The sequence below is a fragment of the Fringilla coelebs genome (assembly GCF_963513975.1).
Source record: "Fringilla coelebs genome assembly, chromosome: 4".
Classification (NCBI taxonomy): domain Eukaryota; kingdom Metazoa; phylum Chordata; class Aves; order Passeriformes; family Fringillidae; genus Fringilla; species Fringilla coelebs.
The window spans coordinates 525,160-550,076 of record NC_140032.1 but is presented as its reverse complement, the minus strand read 5'-3'; the positions used below and the strand labels follow the sequence as shown (position 1 = coordinate 550,076).

Sequence of the window (24,917 nt, the reverse complement as noted above, 5' to 3'; positions counted from 1 at the left end):
CAGCCCGGGAGCGGCGGCATGGCCGGGCCGGGCCCCCCCGGGCCCCGCCGGGGCTCGGCCAAGGGCTGGGGGCTGCACCTCGCCCTCCTGGGGGTCCTGCTGGGGCTCCCCCCGCGGGGCCGGGCGGGGCCGGCAGGTAAGGGGGGCTGGGGGCGCGGCTGGGATGGGACAGGGTGGGATAGGGATGGGGTGGGAATGGGATAGCGATGGGGATGGGATAGGGGATAGGATGGGAGGGAGTGGGGGTCCGGGCTGCGCTCGCTGCCCCCGGGGAGCCCCCAGAGCCCGCGCTGCGGCTCCGCTCCGCTCCCGGCGCTCCCGGCCCGGTCCCGCTGCCCGCGGAGGGTCCGGGCTGGCACCGGGCACGGCACGGGGCCGCTCCAACCCCCGGAGCCCGGGAGGTGCCCGGGCTGGGCCCGGAGCTGCGGGTGATCCCCGAGCCCCCGTGCCGTGCCGTGCCGTGCCGTGCCGTGCCGTGCCGTGCCGTGCCGTGCCGTGCCGTGCCAGCCCCGGCCGCGGCTCTCGGGCAGGACTCGGGGTCTGTACTGCCCTGCCCTGCGGCCGTGAGACGTGGCTCGTTCCGTCCGTGAGGAAATCCAGACTTTCCCCGAGGCTCCCATCGCTTTCTAAATGGGAGCCGGAGGAGGAGAGGGGCTGCCAGTTTCCCTTCGGCCGCCTGTAGCCTCTTCCTCATCCCTGTTTCCTTCCCCAACCATTCCAAGAAGTCGGGGCCGATGTTCCTCTACCCGAGCGCATTTTTCGTTATTGCTTTTTTCACTTCCGAGCTTTGCCGGGCTCTCGGCTGCCGCTGCTGAGAGAAGTTTTCCAGCAGCTCCAAGAGAGCCGCGCAGCTGGGAGAGGAGCGGGGAGGGCGGCGGGGCCAAAGCTCTGTTTGGATAAAGAGGAGAAGGGGAAGCTCCTGCTCCGGTGGGATCCGGGCTCTGCGGGGCTCCCCCGGGGCTCCCCCAGCCCCGCAGCTCGGGGTGCCCGCATCCCAAAGGCCGGACCGCGCTGCTCCCCACAGCGCTCCCTAAAAGGGCTGGGAACGATGTTTTCCAGGAAATCCAGAGAAGGGGGGTGTGGGAAACCCTTGCTGCGCTACGTTTGGGTTTATTTGAGTTAGATTTTGGAGGCCCCGTCTCGTGCTCTGAGTCTCTCAGGTTCCCAGCAAAAACTACAAACAAAACAGTGGGAAATTTAAAATATCGTAACTTAAATCTCATCTCTTAAATCTCCCAGCTGAGGGATTTTTGGTTCGTGGCCGAAGCCCGGCCCAGCAGAGCCGCCCCTCGTGTCCCATCCTCTCCCCAGCCGGCGTGGGAGAGGGCTGGGGCCGGGCAGGCACCGCTCCCTGCCCTCCTCCCCGTGGGAATTAAACCCAGAGGGATTTATTGCTTTGCTCTGAAACGGGAGGGCACCAAACCCCGCCGGGGCTGCTCCCCCGGCGCGGCTCAGCCCGTGCCTCAGTTTCCCCAGGGAAAAGGAGCTCGTGCGCGGCTGGGGCGGAGGGCCTGGCTCCCGCTCTGGGAGGAGGTGAGGAGAAGGAAGCTGGGACGGTGCCACCCCTTATCTGCAGTTATTCCTGGAATCTGATTCCAGGCTATATTTAATGGCACTGATTAAATACCTCGGGCGACAGCGCCGGGCGCTCCCGGGGGACAAAGGTGGCCGGGCGGGGTGACCTGATCCCATCGAGCTCCAGCCGCAACTCCCAGCCCATTACTCCACCTTTGGTTTTCTTTTGTCTTTTCAAAAACTTCATCTTCCCTCCAGCCGAAGCCCTGGAGCTCCGCACGAGGAACCAAAACAAGCTATAAAATCAGAGAGCCCTGAGCCCTGTTATTCCACTTTCTGAGTAAATAACTCGCTGGGGAAGATCATTCCATCCAAGCTCTCCCTGACAACATTTGGCTTGGCAAGGTGGCCCAACCCTTGACATTTTTGTTCAGCTTCGTCCCCTCTCTGCAGCAGCTTCAGATTGTAATTTTTTGTTCTGTTGTCATCCAGGCTTAAGTCATCAGTGGCTGCTCCCTGCGCTGCAGTCAAATCCAGCCACATTGTTTAGGAAAAAAATAATCTTAGAAAGTCTGTCTGCCTCGGATGGAGCCAAGGAATGGCTCGTGCTGCCTGCCCGGGGGGGCTGGGATGGCTCAGACAAGCCCTGGCAGCCGCAGCCCTCCCAGCTCCCGCTGCAGCCCAGCCCTGGTGCCGAGCTGGCCTGGGGTGGTGGAACCACACTGCCCATCAACCACAGAGCCACGGAGCTCTTTGGGTGGGAAGGGAGCCCAGAGCCCACCCAGTGCCACCCCTGCCCTGGCAGGGACCCCTCCCGCTGCCCCAGGCTGCTCCAGTGTCCGGCCTGGCCCGGGGCAGTGCCGGGGATGCGGGGCAGCCCCAGCTCCCACATGCCAGCCGCTTCTCCAGGGGGCAGATTTAGGGGATTTGGGGCCCTGTTCTGGGACCTGGCTGGGAGCAATGCTCCCGGGGGCCTTCCAGGACTAAGGCTGAGCCAGTGGCGGGGGGCCGGGCTGGGGAGGGGGTGACTCAGGGCTGGGTCCATCCCCTGAAACCCCCTGGAGGAGGCTCTGGGTGTTGGTGCTCAGCTCTGTCCCTGTGCCGTGGCTGTGCAGGAGCTGCAGCTCCCACAGGCTCTGTTCAGCAGCTCTTCTCTTCTCTTCTCTTCTCTTCTCTTCTCTTCTCTTCTCTTCTCTTCTCTTCTCTTCTCTTCTCTTCTCTTCTCTTCTCTTCTCTTCTCTTCTCTTCTCTTCTCTTCTCTTCTCTTCTCTTCTCTTCTCTTCTCTTTTTCTCTTTTTTTTCTCTTTTCTCTTTTCTCTTTTCTCTTTTCTCTTTTCTCTTTTCTCTTTTCTCTTTTCTCTTTTCTCTTTTCTCTTTTCTCTTCTCTCTTCTCTCTTCTCTCTTCTCTCTTCTCTCTTCTCTCTTTCTTTTCTCCCCTCTCCTCTCTCCCCAGGGTCACAGTCCCACGGAGAGCGGGTCACCCCGCACTGGCTGCTGGGGGGCCGTGCCCGCAGAGCCGTCAGCCTGCAGGAACAGGTAAGGGCAGCTCCCAAAGCCCTCCCTCCTCCTTCCCTCCTCTGCCATGAGCCTTCCTGGTGGGACACCATGGAGCCCTTGGGCTGCAGGGCCCATGGGCAGGGTGTGGAGTGTCAGGATTCATGAGCAGAGTGTGGAGCTGCAGGATCCATGGGCAGGGTGTGGAATTCGGGATCCATCAGCAGGGTGTGGAGTGTCAGGATCCATCAGCAGGGTGTGGATTTCAGGATCCATCAGCAGGGTGTGGAGTGTCAGGATCCATCAGCAGGGTGTGGATTTCAGGATCCATCAGCAGGGTGTGGAGTGTCAGGATCCATCAGCAGGGTGTGGATTTCAGGATCCATCAGCAGGGTGTGGAATTTCAGGATCCATCAGCAGGGTGTGGATTTCAGGATCCATCAGCAGGGTGTGGAATTTCAGGATCCATGATCCGGATGTGGAATTCAGGATCCATGAGCAGGATGTGCAATTTCAGGATCCATGAGCAGGATGTGGAATTCAGGATCCATGAGCAGGGTGTGGAATTTCAGATCCATGAGCAGGTTGAGAGTTGCAGGATCTATGAGCAGATTGGGGAGTTTCAGGATCCATCACCACCCTCAGGCGATGAACAGGGAAAGCAGAGGATGCAGCAGTGCATTAATTAAACGTGGTGTTAATGAGTGCTGGGCAGGAGGAGGATGGCCAGGAGCCGCAGGGTGAGTGGAAGGGAGCTGGAGAGCTGGGAGGGAGGAGCTGGAGGTGATCTGTCAGTCCTGGCTTGGCCGGGATAGGAGGAGCAGCCAAGGGAAAGCGCTCCAGGTTTGGGAGCAGCGCCCTGCAGGGAGCAGAGGACATCTCCTGCCAGGGCTGTCACCCCCTCCCTGCCGCCCGGCTCCGAGGGGCTGCTCTGCTGGGAGCGGGGCTGAGAACGCCTCTGGAGGGGCCTCCGCTGGATCTCACCTGAGACGGGCCGGGCGATGCCAAAGGCCGGGCTCGGGAGAGGGGTTTGTGCTGCCCTGGCTCTCCAGGGGAACCTGGGCTGGCTGCTCCTGCGGGAGCTGCAACTGCCCGTGTGGCTGCCGTGCTCGGCTGCAGAAATGTCCCCGGCCTGGAAAAATGTCCCCGGCCTGCAGAAATGTCCCCGGCCTGGAGAAATGTCCCCGGCATGCAGAAATGTCCCCGGCCTGCAGAAATGTCCCCGGCCTGGAGAAATGTCCCCGGCATGCAGAAATGTCCCCGGCCTGCAGAAATGTCCCCGGCCTGGAGAAATGTCCCCGGCCTGCAGAAATGTCCCCGGCCTGGAAAAATGTCCCCGGCTTGCAGAAATGTCCCTGGCCTGCAGAAATGTCCCCTGCCTGCAGAAATGTCCCCTGCCTGCGGAAATGTCCCTGGCCTGCAGAAATGTCCCCGGCCTGCAGAAATGTCCCCGGCTGGCAGAAATGTCCCCTCCCCGGCGGCAGCCCCGGCTCTGTCTATATTTGAGCTGAAGCCGCCTGAGCCGGGGAACGCGTGGCAGGGCAGGATCGTTTCTGCTCCTTTATTTATGGGTGCCCGGGCGGTGCCGGGGGTGCAAGCCGCAGCCGGGGGGTTCCGGGGGTTCGGGGGGTTCGGGGGGTCGGGCACGCCGGGCTGGGGTGGCTGGGCAGGTCCCGCGTGTTTCCTGCCATCTGCTGCTCCTGCAGCCCCCGCCGGGCTGAACAAGGAGCCTCCTGTTCCCGGGGCAGGGAGGGAGGGCAGAGGGGCCCGGGCCGTGCTGCAGGGGAGGCTTTGGGGGAGGGATGGGGACGACCAGGCAGGGACGGGACACAGCCCGCCCTGGCCCTTTTGTCCCGGGACTGCTGACGCTCGTGTTTTTAGGATCAATTTAGTCCGTTCCGTCCCCACCCCGTCTCCTGCTGCCCTCCAGCAGAGATCCTGGAAATAACCAGGTCTGTGGGGATGCCAGCTGTGCCAGGAGGCAGCATCCCAGCCCGCGGGGTGGTGGCTTCCAGCCCGGGCACCCCCCGGAATCCTCCATCCCTGCCCGGGGATGGAGCTGCCCGCAGCCTGCTCCTCCTGCCCCTGCCCGGGATGGGGGCAAGGGCTGCCCGGGCTGCCAGGGGCTTCTCCAGCCCTCCAGAGATGGAAATGGGGCTGTGCCCAGGGCTGGAAATGGGGCTGTGCCCAGGGATGGAAATGGGGCTGTGCCCAGAGATGGAAATGGGGCTGTGCCCACAGCTGGAAATGGGGCTGTGCCCAGGGATGGAAATGGGGCTGTGCCCAGGCATGGAAATGGGGCTGTGCCCAGGCATGGAAATGGGGCTGTGCCCACAGCTGGAAATGGGGCTGTGCCCACAGCTGGAAATGGGGCTGTGCCCAGAGATGGAAATGGGGCTGTGCCCACAGCTGGAAATGGGGCTGTGCCCACAGCTGGAAATGGGGCTGTGCCCACAGCTGGAAATGGGGCTGTGCCCAGAGATGGAAATGGGGCTGTGCCCACAGCTGGAAATGGGGCTGTGCCCACAGCTGGAAATGGGGCTGTGCCCACAGCTGGAAATGGGGCTGTGCCCAGGGATGGAAATGGGGCTGTGCCCAGAGAAGGAAATGGGGCTGTGCCCACAGCTGGAAATGGGGCTGTGCCCAGGGATGGAACTGGGGCTGTGCCCAGGGATGGAAATGGGGCTGTGCCCAGGGATGGAACTGGGGCTGTGCCCAGGGATGGAAATGGGGCTGTGCCCAGGGATGGAAATGGGGCTGTGCCCAGAGATGGAAATGGGGCTGTGCCCACAGCTGGAAATGGGGCTGTGCCCAGCACTCTGCCCTAGGCATTCCCCTAGGGTACCCAGCCCTGGGGCTCAGAGTGCCCTGTCCCAGCCCGGATCCTGCTCAGCCTTGGGGCTCTGCCCTGCCTCTTTCCCTTCCCTTTGGAACTGCTTTCTCCCAGGTGTGGAGCAGGAGGGGAGGGGAGGATCAGGCTGCCCGAGGTGGCTGGGATGTGCTGCAGGTGCCGAGCTCCCTGCCCTGCTCCCTGCAGAGAAGCCCTTTACCCCTTCTCTTCCCCTTCTCTTCCCCTTCTCTTCCCCTTCTCTTCCCCTTCTCTTCCCCTTCTCTTCCTGTTCTTCTCAACTTTTCTCTGTGTGAGTTGTGGCTGCCCTGAGCAAACCCTGCCATTTCTGTTCTGAACCAGCCCAAACCCTGCCCTGCCCCCTGGGCCTGGCTGCCCTGCTTCCTGACTCCCAGGGGTGCTCCTGGCTCCCAGGGGTGTTCCTGGCTCCCAGGGGTGTTCCTGGCTCCCAGGGGTGCTCCTGACTCCCAGGGGTGCTCCTGACTCCCAGGGGTGTTCCTGACTCCCAGGGATGTTCCTGACTCCCAGGGGTGCTCCTGGCTCCCAGGGGTGCTCCTGGCTCCCAGGGGTGCTTTTCCAGAGAGCAGTGGGTGTGAGAGGTCCGTCCCTGGGTCCTGCTGGTGTTGGCCAAGTGATGCAATCCCAAGCTGTGTTCCTCAAGCCTCAGTGCTGGCACCTTCTCAAGCTTCAGTGCTGGCACTCAGCTGCCTGGGGAGGCCCTGGTGCAGCCCAGCTGCTCCAGCAGCTGCAAATCCCATCAGCAAATCCTCCTGGAGCATCCCTGGTAACCTCCATCCCTGTGCTCCCTGTCACATCCGGGCTCTGGGAGCTTCCCTGGGAGCTCAGGGCCTGGGGGAGCTGCCTGAGCAGATGGCTGGGCTGGGAGCTGAGCTCTGGCCCCTGGCCTGGGTGATTCCTCGGGGAACTCAGTGCTCTCTGAGCCTGCTCCTGGAGCAGGAGCTTCCCAGCAGGGATGGAGGCAGCCTGCATGAGGAGGATGGCTGGGATAGGAGCTGTGGGGAAATGGGGAAGAGCAGCTCAACCCCCTCAGCCCTCTGCAAAGAGCACTGGGGTTTCTCTGAGTGAAAAGTAAAACCAGACTCCAGCTGGGCCTGGAGGGTCCCTGGGCCAGCCACGGGCTGGGGCCCGGCCAGGCAGAGTCATCCCAGCTGCAATTCCATAACTCCAGCCCCTCCCAGCCCCTGTGGGACTGGCTGTGCTGGGATGGCCTGGAGAGGGGCCACCACCTGCTCCTGCAGCCAGGGCTGAGAGGGGGGTCCTGCAGCCTTGGCAGGGACTGGGCACTCTGTTCATGGAGGCTGGAGAAAGGAGATCGGGGAGCAGGAGGAGCCTGGGATGGTGCTGGGACCCGTGGGGATGCTGGGACCCAGGAGGATGCTGGGACCCGTGGGGATGCTGGGACCTGTGGGGATGCTGGGACCTGTGAGGATGCTGGGACCTGTGGGGATGCTGGGACCTGTGGGGATGCTGGGACCCATAGGGATGCTGGAGCCTGTGAGGATGCTGGAGCCTGTGGGGATGCTGGAGCCTATGAGGATGCTGGAGCCTGTGGGGATGCTGGAGCCTGTGAGGATGCTGGGACCGTGGGGATGCTGGGACCTGTGGGGACGCTGGAGCCTGTGGGGATGCTGGGACCGTGGGGATGCTGGAGCCTGTGGGGATGCTGGGACCCAGGAGGATGCTGGAGCCTGTGAGGATGCTGGAGCCTGTGGGGATGCTGGGACCCAGGAGGATGCTGGAGCCTGTGAGGATGCTGGAGCCTGTGGGGATGCTGGAGCCTGTGGGGATGCTGGAGCCTGTGGGGATGCTGGGACCCGTGGGGATGCTGGGACCCGTGGGGATGCTGGAGCCTCTGGGGATGCTGGAGCCTCTGGGGATGCTGGGACCGTGGGGATGCTGGAGCCTGGGGTCATGCGAGCCCAGGATGATACTGGAACTGGGAATGTGCTGGAGCCCAGGATGATGAGCTGGAACTTGGAATGTGCTGGAGCCTGGGGTGATGCTGGAGCACGGGATCATATTGGAGCCTGGGATGACGCTGGAAGCCAGGATAATGGACCCTGGGATGACACTCAATTTGGGATGTTGCTGGAGCTTGGAATGTGCTGGAGCACAGGACAGTGCTGGAGTTTGGGATTATGCTGGAGCCTGAGACAATGGCAGAGCCCAGGATGATGCTGGAGCCTGGGATGGTATTGGAACGTGGGATGATGCTGGAGTTGGGAATATTCTGGAATCCAGGGTGATGCTGGACCTTGGGAGGATGCTGAAGCCTGATAAGTTGCTGCAGCCCAGGCTGATATTGGAGCCTGGGATGATGCTGGAGCCCTGGAGGATGCTGGGCCTTGGAATGATGCTGGAGCCAGGGACGATATTGGAACCTGGGATGATGTTGGGAATGTTCTGGAATCCAGGATGATGCTGGACCTTGGAATGATGCTGGAATCCAGGATGATATTGGAACCTGGAAGATGCTGGAGCCAGGAGGAAGCTGGAGGGCAGGAGGAAGCTGCCCTTGGATCATTTCCAGTGTGAGATGCTGGCAGGAGCCCTGGGGCAGCTCCCTGCCAGCCCGAGGCACAAGGAGCAGTGTTCAGTCACCCTGCCTGCCCTCGGGGCTGGGTGCCGGGCTCCTGCCTGGCACCAGGGCTGCCCACATTCCCCTTTCTCTGGTTTTACTGTGCTGATCCCTCCAGGAGCTGGGCTGGGCCCGTCCCTGCTCCCACCAGGACCCATCCCCTGCTCCCCACTGCTCCTCCAGGAGCTCTCAGAGGAAACTGAGGCACGGGAGGAGGAGAGCTTGTGGCGCGTTCCCTCCCGGGGAGGAGACGCGGCAGCCGCTGGTTCTCCAGCCTCTGGCAGCCCGGGAGATGGGGCGGGAGCTGCCGGCGCCGGAGAACCCTGGACACGCACGTTCCCTTTAAGGCGGCAGCTGGGAAAGAGCATTTTGCCAGTAACGGCTCTCGAGTGCAGGCAGGGAGTAATTGCTGGGGAATTCTAAACCGGGAATGAGCCGGCCGGGACTCGGGGGGGAGGAGGAGGAGGAGAGGGCTGCAGGGAGCGGGTGCTGGGGAGATCAGAGACGGGGACAAAAAAAGGGAGGGCAAGAGGCGGGGGAAAGGAGGGAAACGGCGAGAAAAATGTACAGACCATGTTTGGCCAGAGAGCGATGTTTGTACAAGATCGTGTTCCAAAAATACCGCCTGTTCCCAGCGCCGCCGGAGCGGGGCCGGAGCCGCTGCCCGGCGGGGCCCGCTCGGGCCGGGCACCGGGGCCGGGGGAGCCGCCGGGAGGTGCCGGAGCCGGGCCTCGCCTCCCTCTGCCGTGGGCTTCTTTTCCGAGAGCGCTGCTCGCCTCTTTTGGAGCTGGGCACACGGAGCCGGAGGCGGAGGGGGGCTCAGTCAGCCCGGCTGCAGCTCCATCCCATTCCCGGCTCCATCCCCGCTCCCGGCTCTAGCCCCGCTCCCTGCCCCATCCCGGCTCCATCCCTGTCCCCGGCTCCATCCCATTCCCGGCTCCATCCCCGCTCCCGGCTCCAGCCCCGTTCCCTGCTCCATCCCGGCTCCAGCCCCGTTCCCGGCTCCATCCCCGCATCCCACCCGGCAGGAGCGGCGCCTCGCTGCCCTCTGGACCCGGAGCTCAGCCCGGGGGCTCCTCGGAGCCGCAGCCACGCCGCGGGCAGCCTGAGCAGCTGTCGGGGCTGCCCTCGGGGTGGATGTGCAGGAACAGAGTCCCCGGCAGTACAGACCCCCCCACCCGGGGCTCCCCTGGTGTCCCCCACAGCCAGGGCTGGGGGGCTGGGCTGCAGGAGCAACAGCACAGCCAACTCCGCAGGAATCAGGATTTAACCTCTGCTTCATCCCGGGCTGTGAATCACCCAGCTCTGCCCCTCCCTGCTGGTTCCTTGTGTTCCAGCTGCAGGGATGGGATGCCAAGAGATGGGCAGCCAGAGCCGGGGCCTTGCCGGGAAAGCTCCTTCCTCTGTCCCCTTTCCTTCCAGAGGCAGGGGTGGCTCCTTCCTCTGTCCCCTTTCCTTCCAGAGGCAGGGGTGGCTCCTTCCTCTGTCCCCTTTCCTTCCAGAGGCAGGGACGGCTCCTTCCTCTGTCCCCTTTCCTTCCAGAGGCAGGGATGGCTTTTTCCTCTGTCCCCTTTCCCTGCAGAGCCAGGGGTGGCTCCTTCCTCTGTCCCCTTTCCCTGCAGAGCCAGGGACGGCTCCTTCCCCTGTCCCCTTTCCCTGCAGAGCCAGGGGTGGCTCCTTCCCCTGTCCCCTTTCCTTCCAGAGCCAGGGAAAGCTGGCCAGACCCAGGGCCATGGCAGGTGATGGGGTCCTGTGGGGATGCCGAGGGCTGGCAGCCCGCTGGGCTCGCTGTGTGCTTCATGGATGGGGACAGACTGAGGGGGACCTCGGAGCTCAGGGACAACCCGGGCCATGGACAGCAGGCTCTTGGTGTCCCCAGCGCTGGGGACAGTGTGGGGACACGGGGAGGGGCAGCACTGTGGGGCTCTGGCCCACCCTGGCCTGCACAGCTGGGCCGTGCTGGGCTGGCTCCAGAGCCAGGTTCCCGTTTAACGCCCTCGGAGAGAGGGAATGAGTAAAGCCACCGGCATCCTGGGGAAGCTGAGTCAGTGTTTCCTTTCTCTGCCCGCTGCTCTGAGGTATTTTTAACGGCCCTCATCCGGTGCCCGGGCCTTGGTGGTGATTTCCATCCCCCCAGGGCACCGACCCTCCCAGGGCTGAGGGCCCTTTCCCTGGACCAGCCTCTGCAGCGGGGCAGAGCCGTGCTGGCATGGAGCACACGGGGACCCTGCTCAGGGTGCTCCTGGTGCTGCTCCTCATCCTGGGTCCATCCTGCTCTGCCCTTCCCTGGGGAAGCTGCCTGCAGAGCAGGGATCTGCTGCCTGCAGAGCTGGGATCTGCTGCCAGCAGAGCTGGGATCTGCTGCCAGCAGAGCTGGGATCTGCTGCCTAGTGCATCCCTGAATCTCCTGTGGATCCCCTGTTATCCCCCAGTGGATCCCCTGTGGATCCCCCAGTGGATCCCCTGTTATCCCCCTGTGGATCCCCTGTTATCCCCCTGTGGATCCCCTGTTATCTTCCTGTGGATCCCCTGTTATCCCCCTGTGGATCCTCTCTTATCCCCCTGTGGATCCTCTCTTATCCCCCTGTTATCCCCCTGTGGATCCCCTGTGGATCCCCTGTTATCCTCCTGTGGATCCCCAGTGGATCCCCTGTTATCCCCCAGTGGATCCCCTGTTATTCCCCTGTGGATCCCCTGTTATCCCCCAATGGATCTCCTGTTATCCCCCTGTGGATCCCCTGTTATCCTCCTGTGGATCCCCTGTTATCCCCCAGTGGATCCCCTGTTATCCCCCAGTGGATCCCCTGTTATCCTCCTGTGGATCCCCTGTTATCCCCCAGTGGATGCTCTCTTATCCCCCAGTGGATCCCCTGTTATCCCCCTGTGGATCCCCTGTTATCCCCCTGTGGATCCCCTGTTATCCTCATGTGGATCCCCTGTGGATCCCCTGTTATCCCCCTGTGGATCCCCCTTTGGATCCCCAGTGGATCCCCAGTGGATCCCCAGTGGATCCCCTGTTATCCCCCTGTGGATCCCCTGGATCCCTGCTGGCTGGGAATTCAGGGAGATCACCTTCCCGTGGCAGGGTGGAGCGCACCTGGGGAGGAGAGGCTGGGATGTACCTGGAGTGGGAGCAGAGGAACATTCTGGGCACAGGGGCCTTTCCTGAGCCCATCCCTCCTTTCCTCGCAGGTGGTGGCACCTGCCCGGGCAGAGGTGGCTGTGACAGCTGAGGGCAGCGAGCTCGTGCTGGTGCTGGAGAGGAACCAGTGAGTGTGGGGCTGGGGCTGGGGAGGGGGCTGGGGCTGGGGAGGGGGCTGGGGAGGGGGCACGGGGCACCCCTGCCTGGGCTGGCAGCGTTGTGGCCAGCCTGGCCAGCAGGGAAGGCACAGCCCCGTGTGGCTCCATTTGGGCTGAAATCTCCTTTTGCCACCTTGGTCAGCTCCTTCTGGGCTCCTTCTCTGTTCAGTTTGGATGCAGGTGGCAGCAGAACCTGTCCCCTGTGCCCTGTGCCACTCAACCAGCCCGGGACAAGGACAGAACTGGGACACAGCATGGGGACACAGCATGGGGACATCCAAACTGCCCTGGGGGTACACACAGCATGGGGACACAGCCTGGTGACACAGCGTGGGGACATCCAAACTGCCCTGGGGGTACACACAGCATGGGGACACAGCCTGGTGACACAGCATGGAGACACAGCCTGGGGACATCCAAACTGCTGCCTCAGCCCTGAGAGCCCCTGGCCCAGCGAAGCCAGGCCAGACCTCGGATCTTTCTGGTGGCACTGGGAGCTCTGCTCCTGGGGTGTTTTCCTCTCCCTGCTTGGTGGAGCAGGCTGGTCCTACCCTCCCTGCCTGGAGGGGATGTGCCCTGCTCGGGGCTCAGCCGGGCTGTGGCTGTCTCAGCCATCCCAGCCCATTCCCTGGCCGTGGCAGGAGGATTTGCCATTCCTGTGTCCTCAGCCCAGCTGTCCCGTCCCTGTCCTCGCCCTGTCCCCGTGTCCCCAGGCTGGCCAGGCCCGTGCCTTGGCAGCCACCCAGGTGTCCCTGCAGGAGCCAGGCTGAGCTGGCTGTCCTGTCTGAGCTGTGGCTGCAGTCCCTGGTGCCAGGCCCACAGACAGGAGCTGGGCAGCCACAGCCGTGCCCACAGGGACATTTCTGGGGCCACGCTGGCTGAAAGCAGACAGGGAGAGGCAGGGGGGCTATTCTGGGAGCTGCTTTCTTTCCTCTGCACAATTTAACCTCTGGGACAGGGCCAAACCCCAAAACTGAGTCTAAACTGAGAGCAGGGGAAAACTTGGCCCTCGTTGTCCTTCCCTGGGTGGTGAGGCCCTGCAGGGGTGCTGCCCTTCCACGGGGACCTGCCAGCCCAGGGATGGGATGGATGGGATGGGATGGGATGGGATGGGATGGGATGGGATGGGATGGGATGGGATGGGATGGGATGGGGTGGCACAGCATGGCATGGCGTGGCTCAGGTCACACCTGGATCAGCCCTGGAAGGAGGTGGCCATAGCTGGGGGAAGCTGAGGCAGGGGTTAAAGGCAGGGGTGCATCTTCCTAAAAGCAGCCTGCACTTTCTCACAATCATCTCAATATTTTTGGGGTCCCCGTGCCCCATTTGTTGGGGTGTTGCCCAGGTTGCCCAGGTGACGTGCCCAGGGCAGTGTCAGAGACCCCAAACCTGCCACAGCCCCAGCTGGGCCCTGAGTATGGGGCTGAGCCCAGCAGGATGGCTCTCCTGGGGCTTTATCCCAGGGAGGGCTCTGTCCCTGGGGAGAGGCTGTTTGTCACCCCCCTGGCTGTTTGTCACCCCCCTGGCTGTTTGTCACCCCCCTGGCTGTTTGTTTGTCACCCCCCTGGCTGTTTGTTACCCACCCTGGCTGTTTGTCACCCCCCTGGCTGTTTGTTTGTCACCCCCCTGGCTGTTTGTTTGTCACCCCCCTGGCTGTTTGTTTGTCACCCCCCTGGCTGTTTGTCCCTGCTGGTACAAGGTGGTCCCCGGGTCCCTGGCGGGGAGTGGGTGGGCAGCCAGAGTGCCCCATCGCAGAGCAGCACCCCAGGGCAGTTTGGGCACCACAGTTTGCACAGCCCTGTCCCTGCTGAGGCACAAAGAGGAACATTGGACTGTCCCTGCTGCCATCCCTGTCCCTGCTGGCCATGGGCAGCCTCTGGTTGGGGTCACAGCGGTGACAGGGGCTCAGGGGATGTGTGGATGGTTCAGCTGAGCTCAGGGTGGCTCAGGGGATGTGTGGATGGCCCAGCCAGGGGCAGGGGGCTCAGGGGATGTGTGGATGGTTTAAGGGGTTTGGGGGATGTGTGGATGGTTTAAGGAGCTCGGGGGATGTGTGGATGGTTCAAGGGGCTCAGGGGATGTGTGGATGTCCCAGTCCGGTTCAGGGCGATGTGTGGATGGCCCAGCTGGGTTTAGGGAGCTCAGGGGATGTGTGGATGGTTCAGGGGGCTCAGGGGATGTGTGGATGGTTCAGGGGGCTCAGGGGGCTCAGGGGATGTGTGGATGGCTTAAGGGGCTCAGGGGATGTGTGGATGGTTCAGGGGGCTCAGGGGATGTGTGGATGGCTTAAGGGGCTCAGGGGATGTGTGGATGGTTCAGGGGGCTCAGGGGATGTGTGGATGGCTTAAGGGGCTCAGGGGATGTGTGGATGGTTCAGGGGGCTCAGGGGATGTGTGGATGGCCCAGCCCGGTTCAGGGCGATGTGTGGATGGCCCAGCCCGGCTCAAAGGATATGTGGATGGTTCAGGGGGCTCAGGGGATGTGTGGATGGCCCAGCCCGGTTCAGGGGGATGTGTCGGACGGCCCGGGCGGGCCCAGGCTCGGCGCTCGGTGCGTTGCTGTGCCGGCAGCCCTGGAGCAGCTGCGCGCTCTGTCCCCGCTCTGTCCCCGCAGGCTGCTGGCTCCGGGCTACACGGAGACGCACTACAGCGAGCAGGGCCAGCCGGTGACGGTGACCCCCAACCACACGGTGCGTGCGGGGCGCTCCCCTCTGTGTTTCGGGTTTCGGACGGAGCCGCAGCCGCAGCCGCAGCCCGGCGCTGCGGGCGGGGGAGATGCCCGGCGCTGCGGGAATGCGGCGGCGCTCGGCGGCTGCGGCTCCGGGCCCCGGGACAGCGCTCGGGACACAAACACAGCGGCACCGGGCCCTCCCCACGGCCCCACCGGCCTCTGCAGCCCTGCAGCGCCGGGCGCCGGGCTCTGTCCCGGGCTGACCCCGCTCCCGTCCCCGCTCCCGGTGCGGGGGAACGCGCTCGCCTGGCTGGGAAACGGAGACGGGAAATGGAAATAGGGAGATGGAAATGGGGGCATGGAAAAGGGGGCATGGAAAAGGGGGCATGGAAATGGGGAAATAGAAATGGGGAGATGGAAATGGAGGCATGGAAATGGGGGCATGGAAATGGGGAGATGGAAATGGGGAAATGGAAATGGGGAGATGGAAAAGGGGAGATGGAAAAGAGGAGATGGAAATGGGGAAATGGAAAAGGGGAGATGGAAATGGGGAGATGGAAATGGGGGCATGGAAATGGGGAGATGGAAAAGAGGAGATGGAAATGGGGAGATGGAAATGGGGAAATGGAAAAGGGGAGATGGAAAGGGGGAGATGGAAATGGGGAAATGGAAAAGGGGAAATGGAAAAGGGGAGATGGAAAGGGGGAGATGGAAAAGGGGAGATGGAAATGGGGAGATGGAGATGGGGGCATGGAAATGGGGAGATGGAAAGGGGGAGATGGAAATGGGGGCATGGAAATGGGGAGATGGAAAGGGGGAGATGGAAATGAGGAGATGGAAAGGGGAGATGGAAAGGGGGAGATGGAAAGGAGGAGATGGAAAGGGGGAGATGGAAAAGGGAAGATGGAAGCTGGGAGATGGAAAAGGGGGGCTTTTCTGGGACCAGCCCGTGGGTGGCTGCTCCCAGCCCGCTGAGGAAGGTCCCCCTGTCTCTCTCCAGGAGCACTGTCACTACCACGGCCACGTCCGCGGCCACCGCGGCTCCTGGGTCGTGCTCAGCACCTGCTCGGGAATACGGTATGGGGGAATGGGAATGGGGGAATATGGTATGGGGGAATGGGAATGGGAATGGGGGAATATGGTATGGGGGATGGAGAATGGGAATGGGGAATGGGGAATGGGGAATGGGGGAATACGGTATGGGGGAATGGGAATGGGGGAATATGGTATGGGGGAATGGGAATGGGAATGAGGGAATATGGTATGGGGGAATGGGAATGGGGGAATGAGGGAATGGGGGAATGGGGAATGGGGATGAGGAATAGGGAATGGGGGAATGGGGAATGGGGGATGGGGAATGAGAATAGGGAATGGGGGAATGGGGAATGGGGAATGGGGGAATATGGTATGGGGGAATGGGAATGGGGAATGGGAATGGGGATGGGGAATGGGGGAATATGGTATGGGGGATGGAGAATGGGAATGGGGGAATATGGTATGGGGGATGGAGAATGGGAATGGGGAATGGGGAATGGGGCATGGAGAAAGGAACAGGGAATGTGGGAAGGAATAGGGAATGGTGGAAGGAGTTGGGAATGGAGGAAGGAATAGGGAACGGGGAAATCAGGATTGGAGGCAGGCAGGGTCTGTGGATTGTGGAGCTGACAAAGGTGGGATGGATCCATTGCTCCCTCACTCGGGTACAGACCAGGCTGATGTGCCATGAGTTTGTGGGGCCTCAGGGGCTGGGGAGACCTGGGCAGAAACACCACAGGAGCCATCGGGGCTGTTCCCATCTCCAGGGGCCTCATAGTGCTGAGCAGCAACACCAGCTACTACCTGAGCCCCCTGGGGCCCCCCGAGCCCGGCCTCCACCTCATCCAGCGAGCAGAGCACCTGCCCCTGCCAGGGGGCACCTGCGGGCACGGCCAGCACCTGGGGGGCACGGTCGCTGGCATCGCCCGGCTCTTCCAGCCACGGCACCCACGGGTAAATCCGCTCGGGGGAATCCACTTGGTGAATCCACTCGGGGGAATCCACTGGGGTAAATCCACTCAGGGGAATCCACTGTGGTGAATCCACTCAGGGGAATCCACTGGGGTAAATCCACTCAGGGGAATCCACTCGTGGGAATCCACTCGGGGGAATCCACTTGGTGAATCCACTCGGGGGAATCCACTCGGGGGAATCCACTCAGGTAAATCCACTTGGTGAATCCACTCGGGGGAATCCACTCGGGGGAATCCACTTGGGTAAATCCACTTGGGGGAATCCACTCGGGGGAATCCACTGGGGTAAATTCACTCAGAGGAATCCACTCAGGGAAATCCACTGGGGTGAATCCACTCAGGGGAATCCACTCGGGGAAATCCACTGGGGTAAATCCACTGGGGTGAATCCACTCGGGGGAATCCACTGGGGTGAATCCTCACGGGTGAATCCACTCGGGGGAATCCACTTGGTGAAATCCTCACGGGTGAATTTACCGTGAATCCTCACAGGTGAATACTCAGGGGTGAATTTACTGTGAATCTTCACAAGTAAATCCCGTCAGGTAAATCCTCATGGGTAAATCCCCATGGGTAAATCCACTGGGGTAAATCCTCATGGGTGAATTTACCATGAGTCCTCACGGGTGAATCCTCATGGGTAAATCCAATTGGGTAAATCCACTGGGGTAAATCCTCATGGGTGAATTTACCGTGAATCCCCATGGGTAAATCCCCATGGGTAAATCCCTATGGGTAAATCCACTCAGGTGAGTCCTCATGGGTGAATCTTCATGGGTAAATCTACCTGGGTGAATCCTCATGGGTAAATTCCCGTGGGTAAATCCACTCAGATAAATCCCCACGGGTGAATTTACTGTGAATCCTCACAGGTGAATCCTCAGGGGTAAATCCCCATGGGTAAATCCACTCAGGTAAATCCTCATGGGTGAATTTACCGTGAATCCTCACAAGTAAATCCTCACAGGTGAATCCTCATGGGTGAATCCTCATGGGTAAATCCTCATGGGTAAATCCACATGGGATCTGTCTGGGGACAGGCAGAGGGCTGGAGGGGCTCTTGGCACTGCTGACAGCTCCCATGCCCCTGACAGCTGGGCAGGTTGTGCAGGCAGGTGGGGTGAGAGGGTCTGTAAGGGTGGCTTGAATTTAGGCAGGAGACCTCAGAGGATGCTTAAGCTGGGTCTTGGTGCTGCATCCTACCATGTGGGATATGACATGAGGTCATTTGGAGACACCCAAACGTTCTCTGTCACCCCGTGCCTCAGTTTCCCCTCTCAGGTGTCCCTCCTGAGCAGCTCTGTGGTGTCTGGAGGGTGCCCTCTTTGCTGAGCCCTGTGTCTGCCTGCAGGCCAGGAGAGATGCCTGGAGGACCATGAAGTACATGGAGCTCTTCATCGTTGCTGATCACACCCTGGTGAGTGCTGGGGGCAGAAAAGCAGGGTCCCTCTCTGTCTCCACCCTGGACTGACCCCGTGACCCTTGCCCATCCTCATCTCTCTCCAGTTCAGGAACCAGAACCTCAACCTGGGCCACACCAAGCAGCGCATCGTGGAGATCGCAAACTATGTGGACAAGGTGAGGGACCTGCCAGACCCTCGTGGGGCCCTCAGGGACTGTCCCTGTGTCACCAGGGCAAGGAATAAAAGAATCATGGAATTGTTAAGGTCAGAAAGGGCCTTTAAGTCCTTTGAGTCCAATCATTCCCCAGCGCTGCCAAGGCCACCACTGACCATGTCCCCAAGTGCCACATGCACATGGCTGTGAATTCCCTCTCCTGGGCAGCTGTGCCAGGGCTTGGCCACCCATGGAGGAGTTCAGGAGCTCTCTGAGCACATGGTGGGAAGGGCTTTGTCACCCATGGGCTGAGCTCAGCAGGGAAGTGTTCACTGGCCCCTGCCTGGGAGGATTTTTGGCAAAGATGGGACACACTGAGGTGTTGTCACTGAATGTCATCGTGCCACCCTGACTGGCTCCTGTGCCCATACCCGTGCCTGTGGAGCCCATGCTTGCAGGTGGGCTTGGGACAGGAGTGTTCTGGGGTCACACGGCCGCAGGGAACCACGAGGACCTGCCAGGGGTACCCCACAGCAGGGAGGGGAGGGGAGGAGGGTGCCAGGGAATTGCAGTCCCACGCCTCACCCGTGCCCTCCCGCAGTTTTACAGGCTGCTGAACATCAAGGTGGCCCTGATCGGGCTGGAGGTGTGGACGGAGCGGGACCAGTGCGCGGTGAGCAGCGACGCCAACGCCACGCTCTGGGCCTTCCTGCAGTGGAAGAAGTCGCTGAGGGCGCGCAAGAAGCACGACAACGCCCAGCTGCTGACGTGGGTCCTGGGCTGGGGGTGCCGGGCGGGGGCTCCCGGCTGGGGCTGGGCACTCCCGACCCCCCAGTGCTGAGCTGGCCCCGTTCTCCTGCCCGGGCAGAGGGAAGACCTTCGGGGGCACCACCATCGGGATGGCCCCGCTGGAGGGGATGTGCAGCGCCGACAACTCCGGAGGGGTCAGCGTGGTAAGGGCAGCTGGGGGTCCCTGTGCCCCCCGGCCCGGGGCAGTTCTCCCTGGGGTTGGAGGAGCAGCCCCTGAGTTGGGCCTGGGGTGCAGCCTGAAGGTGAGGGGTGATGTTGTAGCTGCTGACCCCCTCAGGTGCTGGCCAGGTGCACAGGGGTGAGAAGGGGTGGATAAAGGTCTCCCACTCCCAGCTCCCAGCTGGCAGCAGCACTGGGATCTCTTGTGCTGCTCCTGTCCCTCGTGCTGAGGAGCTCCTGCCTGTGCCTGCTTCTGCTCTCTGGATTTCTGGGACCATCTCTGCCCAGATAACTTCTCCTCCTCCTGGTGGTGGCCCTGGGCATGATGGGGTGGTCACGGTGGCCTCGGTGACCTGTGATCCCTGGGCAGGGCGGTGGGGCCACCCAGGTTTCTGGGGTTTGGGATGTGCCCTGGCTTTTAAGCAGTTGGCTGCAGCCAAGAGCTTCCCACCAGTCCCACAGGGGAAAGTCAGGAGACCAAACCCCACTTGTGCCACAACCCTTCCTCCAACCCCTCCTCCTGCGGGACCCCGCTGCGCCCGGGGCCGTGCGGTCCCTGCCGTGCCCAGCCCCACTCCCTGCTGTGCCCGAGCCCTGTCCCTCGCTGCCGGCTGCGGTGACACGTCCCCTCCCCGGGCAGGACCACGCGGAGCAGCCCATCGGAGCCGCGGCCACCATGGCCCACGAGATCGGCCACAACTTCGGCATGGTGCACGACACGCAGGGCTGCTGCGTGGAGGCCACCCCCGAGCAGGGCGGCTGCGTCATGGCAGCGGCCACGGGGTGAGTGCTGCCCGCCTGGCACGTGTCCCCGCGGCCCTGGTGTGTCCCCAGAGCCCTGGATGTGTCCTCAGAGCCCTGGTGTGTCCCCGGAGCCCTGGAATGTGTCCCCAGTGCCCTGGTGTGTCCCCGGAGCCCTGGATGTGTCCCCGGAGCCCTGGTGTGTCCCCAGAGCCTGGAATGTGTCCCCAGAGCCCTGGTGTGACCCCGGAGCCCTGGTGTGTCCCCGGAGCCCTGGTGTGTCCCCAGAGCCCTGGTGTGTCCCCGGAGCCCTGGTGTGTCCCCAGGGCCCTGGATGTGTCCCCGGAGCCCTGGATGTGTCCCCAGAGCCTGGAATGTGTCCCCAGAGCCCTGGATGTGTCCCCAGAGCCTGGAATGTGTCCCCAGAGCCCTGGTGTGTCCCCGCAGCCCTGGTGTGTCCCTGCAGCCCTGGTGTGTCCCCAGAGCCCTGGTGTGTCCCCGGAGCCCTGGTGTGTCCCCGGAGCCCTGGTGTGTCCCCAGAGCCCTGGATGTGTCCCCAGAGCCCTGGTGTGTCCCCGGAGCCCTGGATGTGTCCCCGGTGACCTGGTGTGTCCCCGGAGCCCTGGATGTGTCCCCAGAGCCTGGAATGTGTCCCCAGAGCCCTGGTGTGTCCCCGCAGCCCTGGTGTGTCCCCGCAGCCCTGGTGTGTCCCCAGTGTCCTGGATGTGTCCCCAGAGCCCTGGTGTGTCCCCAGAGCCCTGGTGTGTCCCCGGAGACCTGGATGTGTCCCCAGAGCCCTGGTGTGTCCCCAGAGCCCTGGTGTGTCCCCAGAGCCCTGGTGTGTCCCCAGAGCCCTGGATGTGTCCCCGGAGCCCTGGTGTGTCCCTGGAGCCCTGGATGTGTCCCCGGAGCCCTGGTGTGTCCCTGGAGCCCTGGTGTGTCCCCGAGCCCTGGACGTGTCCCCAGAACCCTGGTGTGTCCCCAGAGCCCTGATGTGTCCCCAGAACTCTGGATGTATCCCTGGAGCCCTGGTGTGTCCCCAGAGCCCTGGTGTGTCCCCGAGCCCTGGACATGTCCCCAGAACCCTGGTGTGTCCCCAGAGCCCTGATGTGTCCCCAGAGCCCTGGTGTGTCCCCAGTGCCCTGGTGTGTCCCCAGAGCCCTGGTGTGTCCCCAGTGCCTTGGTTGTGTCCCTGGAGCCCTGGACGTTTCCCCAGAGCCCTGGACGTTTCCCCAGAGCCCTGATGTGTCCCCAGTGCCCTGGTGTGTCCCCAGTGCCCTGGTGTGTCCCCAGTGCCCTGGATGTGTCCCCAGTGCCCTGGTGTGTCCCTGGAGCCCTGGATGTGTCCCCAGAGCCCTGGATGTGTCCCCAGAGCCCCAGCAGGCTGCGGTGCTGTGTGCAGGCAGGGAATGCTGTCACCTCTGCTCTGGAGCCAGGCTGGGAGAGCTGGGAATGCTCCCCTGGAGAAGGGAAAAATCCAGGCAGAGCTCAGAGCCCCTGGCAGGGCCTGGAGGGGCTCCAGGAGAGCTGGAGAGGGACTGGGGACAAGGGACAGAGGGACAGGAGGCAGGGAATGGCTGCCACAGGGAAAGGGGAGATTGGGCTGGGATCTTGGCAAGGAATTGCTGGCTGGGAGGGTGGGCAGGGGCTGGGCTGGAATTCCCAGATTTGCTGGGGCTGCCCCTGGATCCCTGGCAGTGCCCAAGGCCAGGCTGGATCCACCTGGGGCAGTGAGAGCTGTCCCTGCCATGGATGGGTGGCACTGGGTGGGGTTCATAATCCATGTGCTTGGTGCCAATTTCCTTTCCAGTCCTTCTCCCTCTGGGTTTTCCCTCTCCTGAGGATATCTCATCCCAGATGTCCCTGCCTGAGGAAAGGCAGCCGTTCATTCCCTGTGGTTTGAACCCACCTGCTCTTCCAGTTAGGAAGGAACAGTGGGACCCCACTTGTGCTTTCAGGGCTGCCAGACCCTGGTGTTGATCCCACAGGATTTCACCTCTCCCTGGGCAGATTGTGGTGGGGAAAAGCACATTTCTGGCTGTGCCCAGCCTGTGCCTATTTGCACAGCCATGTATATGAATATATATAAATACATTAGGGTACATTGGCTTGCCCAGTCTCTGCAACCTACAGGCTCTTACAGGTTTCCCTCCAGCTCAAGAGATTTCAAAACCACTTTTAGAACATGTCCTCTGAGTCATCTTGAGTATGAGATGTCCTGTTATAAAAATATTTTTCAGCTTTAAGGGGAAATGAAACTGTTTTTAAGAAGAAGGAAATGTTTCCTTCTTCTTCATAAACCACTGAAACACCACAAACGGTGAAATTAGAGAAGAATCTTACTCAGAGATTCTGTAGAAAATGAGCGTTTCTCCTTCAGAGGTTCTGTAGAAAATGAGTGTTTCTCCTGTTCCTCATTCCTTACACATTGTAGGCTCTGACTATTTTATTTTTTGCTGCTCTCTGGGTCCTTTTTGGTATTTTTTCCGTATTCCTTTAAGCGATGTGCACCCGTCCCAGCTGTGGGTGTTTCAGTGGCCCAGGTGGTGTTTGCTGTCTGGTTCAGTGGGGACAGGAAGGGGTTTGCTGAAGGCTGAGTGCGAGCAGAGCGCCCTGCAGGTGTGGGTGGCTTGGGGTCTGCGGTATCCCAGGGCAGAGGTGACACCTGCAGCAGCGCTGGGCTGGCATCTGCAGGCTGGGGCCCACACCTGGGGGTGCAGGGGGGGTGATGTCCCAGGGGTGATGGACAGAGGCTCTGCCTGCCCCCATGCCCTTCCTGAGCACTTGGGGTTCAGAACTGTCCCCTGGCTGTTGGTCTGGGCTGGGAGATGCTCCTGGGTCACTGAACAATGGGGGGGTCAGTGCCAGTTTGTGCCAGTTTGTGCCAGTTTGCCCATGTCCTGGTTCCCAGCTCTCACTGATTTCCCACCTTGTCCCGGCCCTGCTCCCGCTGTGTCCCCCAGGCACCCCTTCCCTCGCGTGTTCAGCTCCTGCAGCCGGAGGCAGCTGGAGAGCTACTTCCAGAAGGGAGGGGGAATGTGCCTCTTCAACCTGCCCGACACCAAGGACCTGGTGGTGGCACGGAAATGTGGCAACGGCTTCCGGGAGGAGGGAGAGGACTGTGACTGCGGGGAGGTGGAGGTACAGCGTCCTCCGGCAGGGGGAGGGACAGAGGGGTCATCCTCACTGAGGGAATTCCTGCACAGGGCATTTCCAAGGGAAGGGTTTGCTGTCACCGCAGGAACTCCATCCCAAGGGCTTTTCCCACTCCCACCTTCCTGAATCCATCTATCCCAGTCCTGACTTCCCCCTTGAGTGCCCAGTTCTTCCCCCTGCCCTCTGTGCCTCAGTTTCCCCCTTGCAGGATGAGGAGGGCGCTGCTGGGATGGGTGGGGAAGGGCTGGGGCCCCAGCCCACGGAGCTGTGCTCTCCACAGGAATGCACCAACCCCTGCTGCAACGCTCACAACTGCACGCTCAAGGAGGGGGCCCAGTGTGCCCACGGTGACTGCTGCCACAGCTGCAAGGTGAGACCCCACCCTGCCCACCCCCTGCCCACCCTGTGCCCGTGGGATGAGGTGCAGACCCAGCCCTGCTGCTCCCTGGGATCCTGTGCTGTCCATAGGGACACGCTCCCTGTGCCCCACGGGCAGGGTTCATGTGCAGCCTTGTGTCTGCAGGAGAATCATGGCATGGGCTGGGCTGGGAGGGAGCTCAGAGCCCACCCAGTGCCACCCCTGCCATGGCAGGGACACCTCCCACTGTCCCAGGCTGCTCCAGCCCCAGTGTCCAGCCTGGCCTTGGGCACTGCCAGGGATCCAGGGGCAGCCCCAGCTGCTCTGGGCATCCTGTGCCAGGGCCTGCCCACCCTGCCAGGGAACAATTCCTCATTCCTAATATCCCATCCATCCCTGCCCTCTGGCACTGGGAGCCATTCCCTGGCTCCTGTCCCTCTGTCCCTTGTCCCCAGTCCCTCTGCAGCAGAATCCCTCTGGCAGCTTTGTGGCTAAGCTCCAGCTGAGGAACGTCCCCGTGCCCTGAGAGCCACAAGAGCCCCACAGGGCACCTGCCAGGTGTTAGAGCTGCCAGCTGTGCCAGGAGGCACTGTCAGTGCCACCTGTCCCCAGTGTGCACCGTGTCAGTGCCACCTGTCCCCAGTGTGCACCGTGTCAGGGCCACCTGTGCCCAGTCTGTCCTGGTGTCAGTGCTGCTTGTCCCCAGCATGTCCCTGTGTCGGTGCCACCAGTGCCCAGTCTGTCCTGGTGTCAGTGCTGCTTGTCCCCAGCATGTCCCTGTGTCAGTGCCACCTGTGTCCAGTCTGTCCCCATGCCAATGCCACCTGTCCCCAGCCTGTCTCCATGCCAGTCCTGCCTGTCCCCAGTCTGTGCCTGTGTCAGTGCCACCTGTCCCCAGTCTGTGCCTGTGTCAGTGCCACCTGTCCCCAGTCTGTCCCCATGCCAGTCCCGCCTGTCCCCAGTCTGTCCCCGTGTCAGGGCCACCTGTCCCCAGCTTGTCCCCATGCCAGTCCTGCCTGTCCCCAGTCTGTCCCCGTGTCAGTGCCACCTGTCCCCAGTGTGTCCCCATGCCAGTCCTGCCTGTCCCCATTCTGTCCCCATGCCAGTCCCGCCTCCCCCCAGCATGTCCCCGTGTCAGTGCCACCTGTCCCCATTCTGTCCCCATGCCAGTCTCACCTGTCCCCAGCCTGTCCCCACGCCAGTCCCGCTGTCCCCAGCGTGTCCCCGTGTCCCCACAGCTGAAGGTGGCTGGCACGCCGTGCCGGGAGGCGGCGGGCTCCTGTGACCTGCCCGAGTTCTGCACGGGAGCGTCCCCGTACTGCCCGCCCAACGTGTACCTGCTGGACGGCTCCTCCTGCGCCCGCGGCCAGGCCTACTGCAGCAACGGCATGTGCATGACCCACCAGCAGCAGTGCGTGCAGCTCTGGGGGCCAGGTCAGTCAGGGGCTGCCTGGGGGCTGCCCTTGCACGGGCACAGCCCGACCAACAGCCAGGGGACAGTTCTGAACAACCCTCAGGAACGGGATGAGGGGCAGGCAGAGCCCCTGGATCCCTGGAATGTCCCAGGGCAGGGATGGGGGGCAGGCAGAGCAGCTGGGGCTGCCCTGGATCCCTGGAATGTCCCAGGGCAGGGATGGGGCAGGCAGAGCAGCTGGGGCTGCCCTGGATCCCTGGAATGTCCCAGGGCAGGGATGGGGCAGG

At 62.3% G+C, this 24,917-nt stretch overlaps 1 protein-coding gene across 3 annotated transcripts in view; it reads left to right on the top strand.

Moving 5' to 3' along the window:
* The window catches only part of ADAM33 (ADAM metallopeptidase domain 33), a 37,888-nt gene continuing 12,971 nt past the window's right edge, over positions 1 to 24,917 (top strand). For all 3 annotated transcript variants that reach the window (XM_084204437.1, XM_084204436.1, XM_084204435.1), the window contains exons 1-14: positions 1 to 136; positions 2,969 to 3,051; positions 11,649 to 11,725; positions 14,370 to 14,445; positions 15,427 to 15,503; positions 16,229 to 16,415; positions 17,787 to 17,852; positions 17,942 to 18,013; positions 18,594 to 18,760; positions 18,861 to 18,945; positions 19,602 to 19,744; positions 22,666 to 22,843; positions 23,139 to 23,228; positions 24,455 to 24,650. In XM_084204437.1, coding sequence (XP_084060563.1) covers positions 19 to 136; positions 2,969 to 3,051; positions 11,649 to 11,725; positions 14,370 to 14,445; positions 15,427 to 15,503; positions 16,229 to 16,415; positions 17,787 to 17,852; positions 17,942 to 18,013; positions 18,594 to 18,760; positions 18,861 to 18,945; positions 19,602 to 19,744; positions 22,666 to 22,843; positions 23,139 to 23,228; positions 24,455 to 24,650 — 1,615 coding nt within the window. In that variant the 5' untranslated portion in view covers positions 1 to 18. The remainder of the gene's footprint in view (positions 137 to 2,968; positions 3,052 to 11,648; positions 11,726 to 14,369; positions 14,446 to 15,426; positions 15,504 to 16,228; positions 16,416 to 17,786; positions 17,853 to 17,941; positions 18,014 to 18,593; positions 18,761 to 18,860; positions 18,946 to 19,601; positions 19,745 to 22,665; positions 22,844 to 23,138; positions 23,229 to 24,454; positions 24,651 to 24,917) is intronic.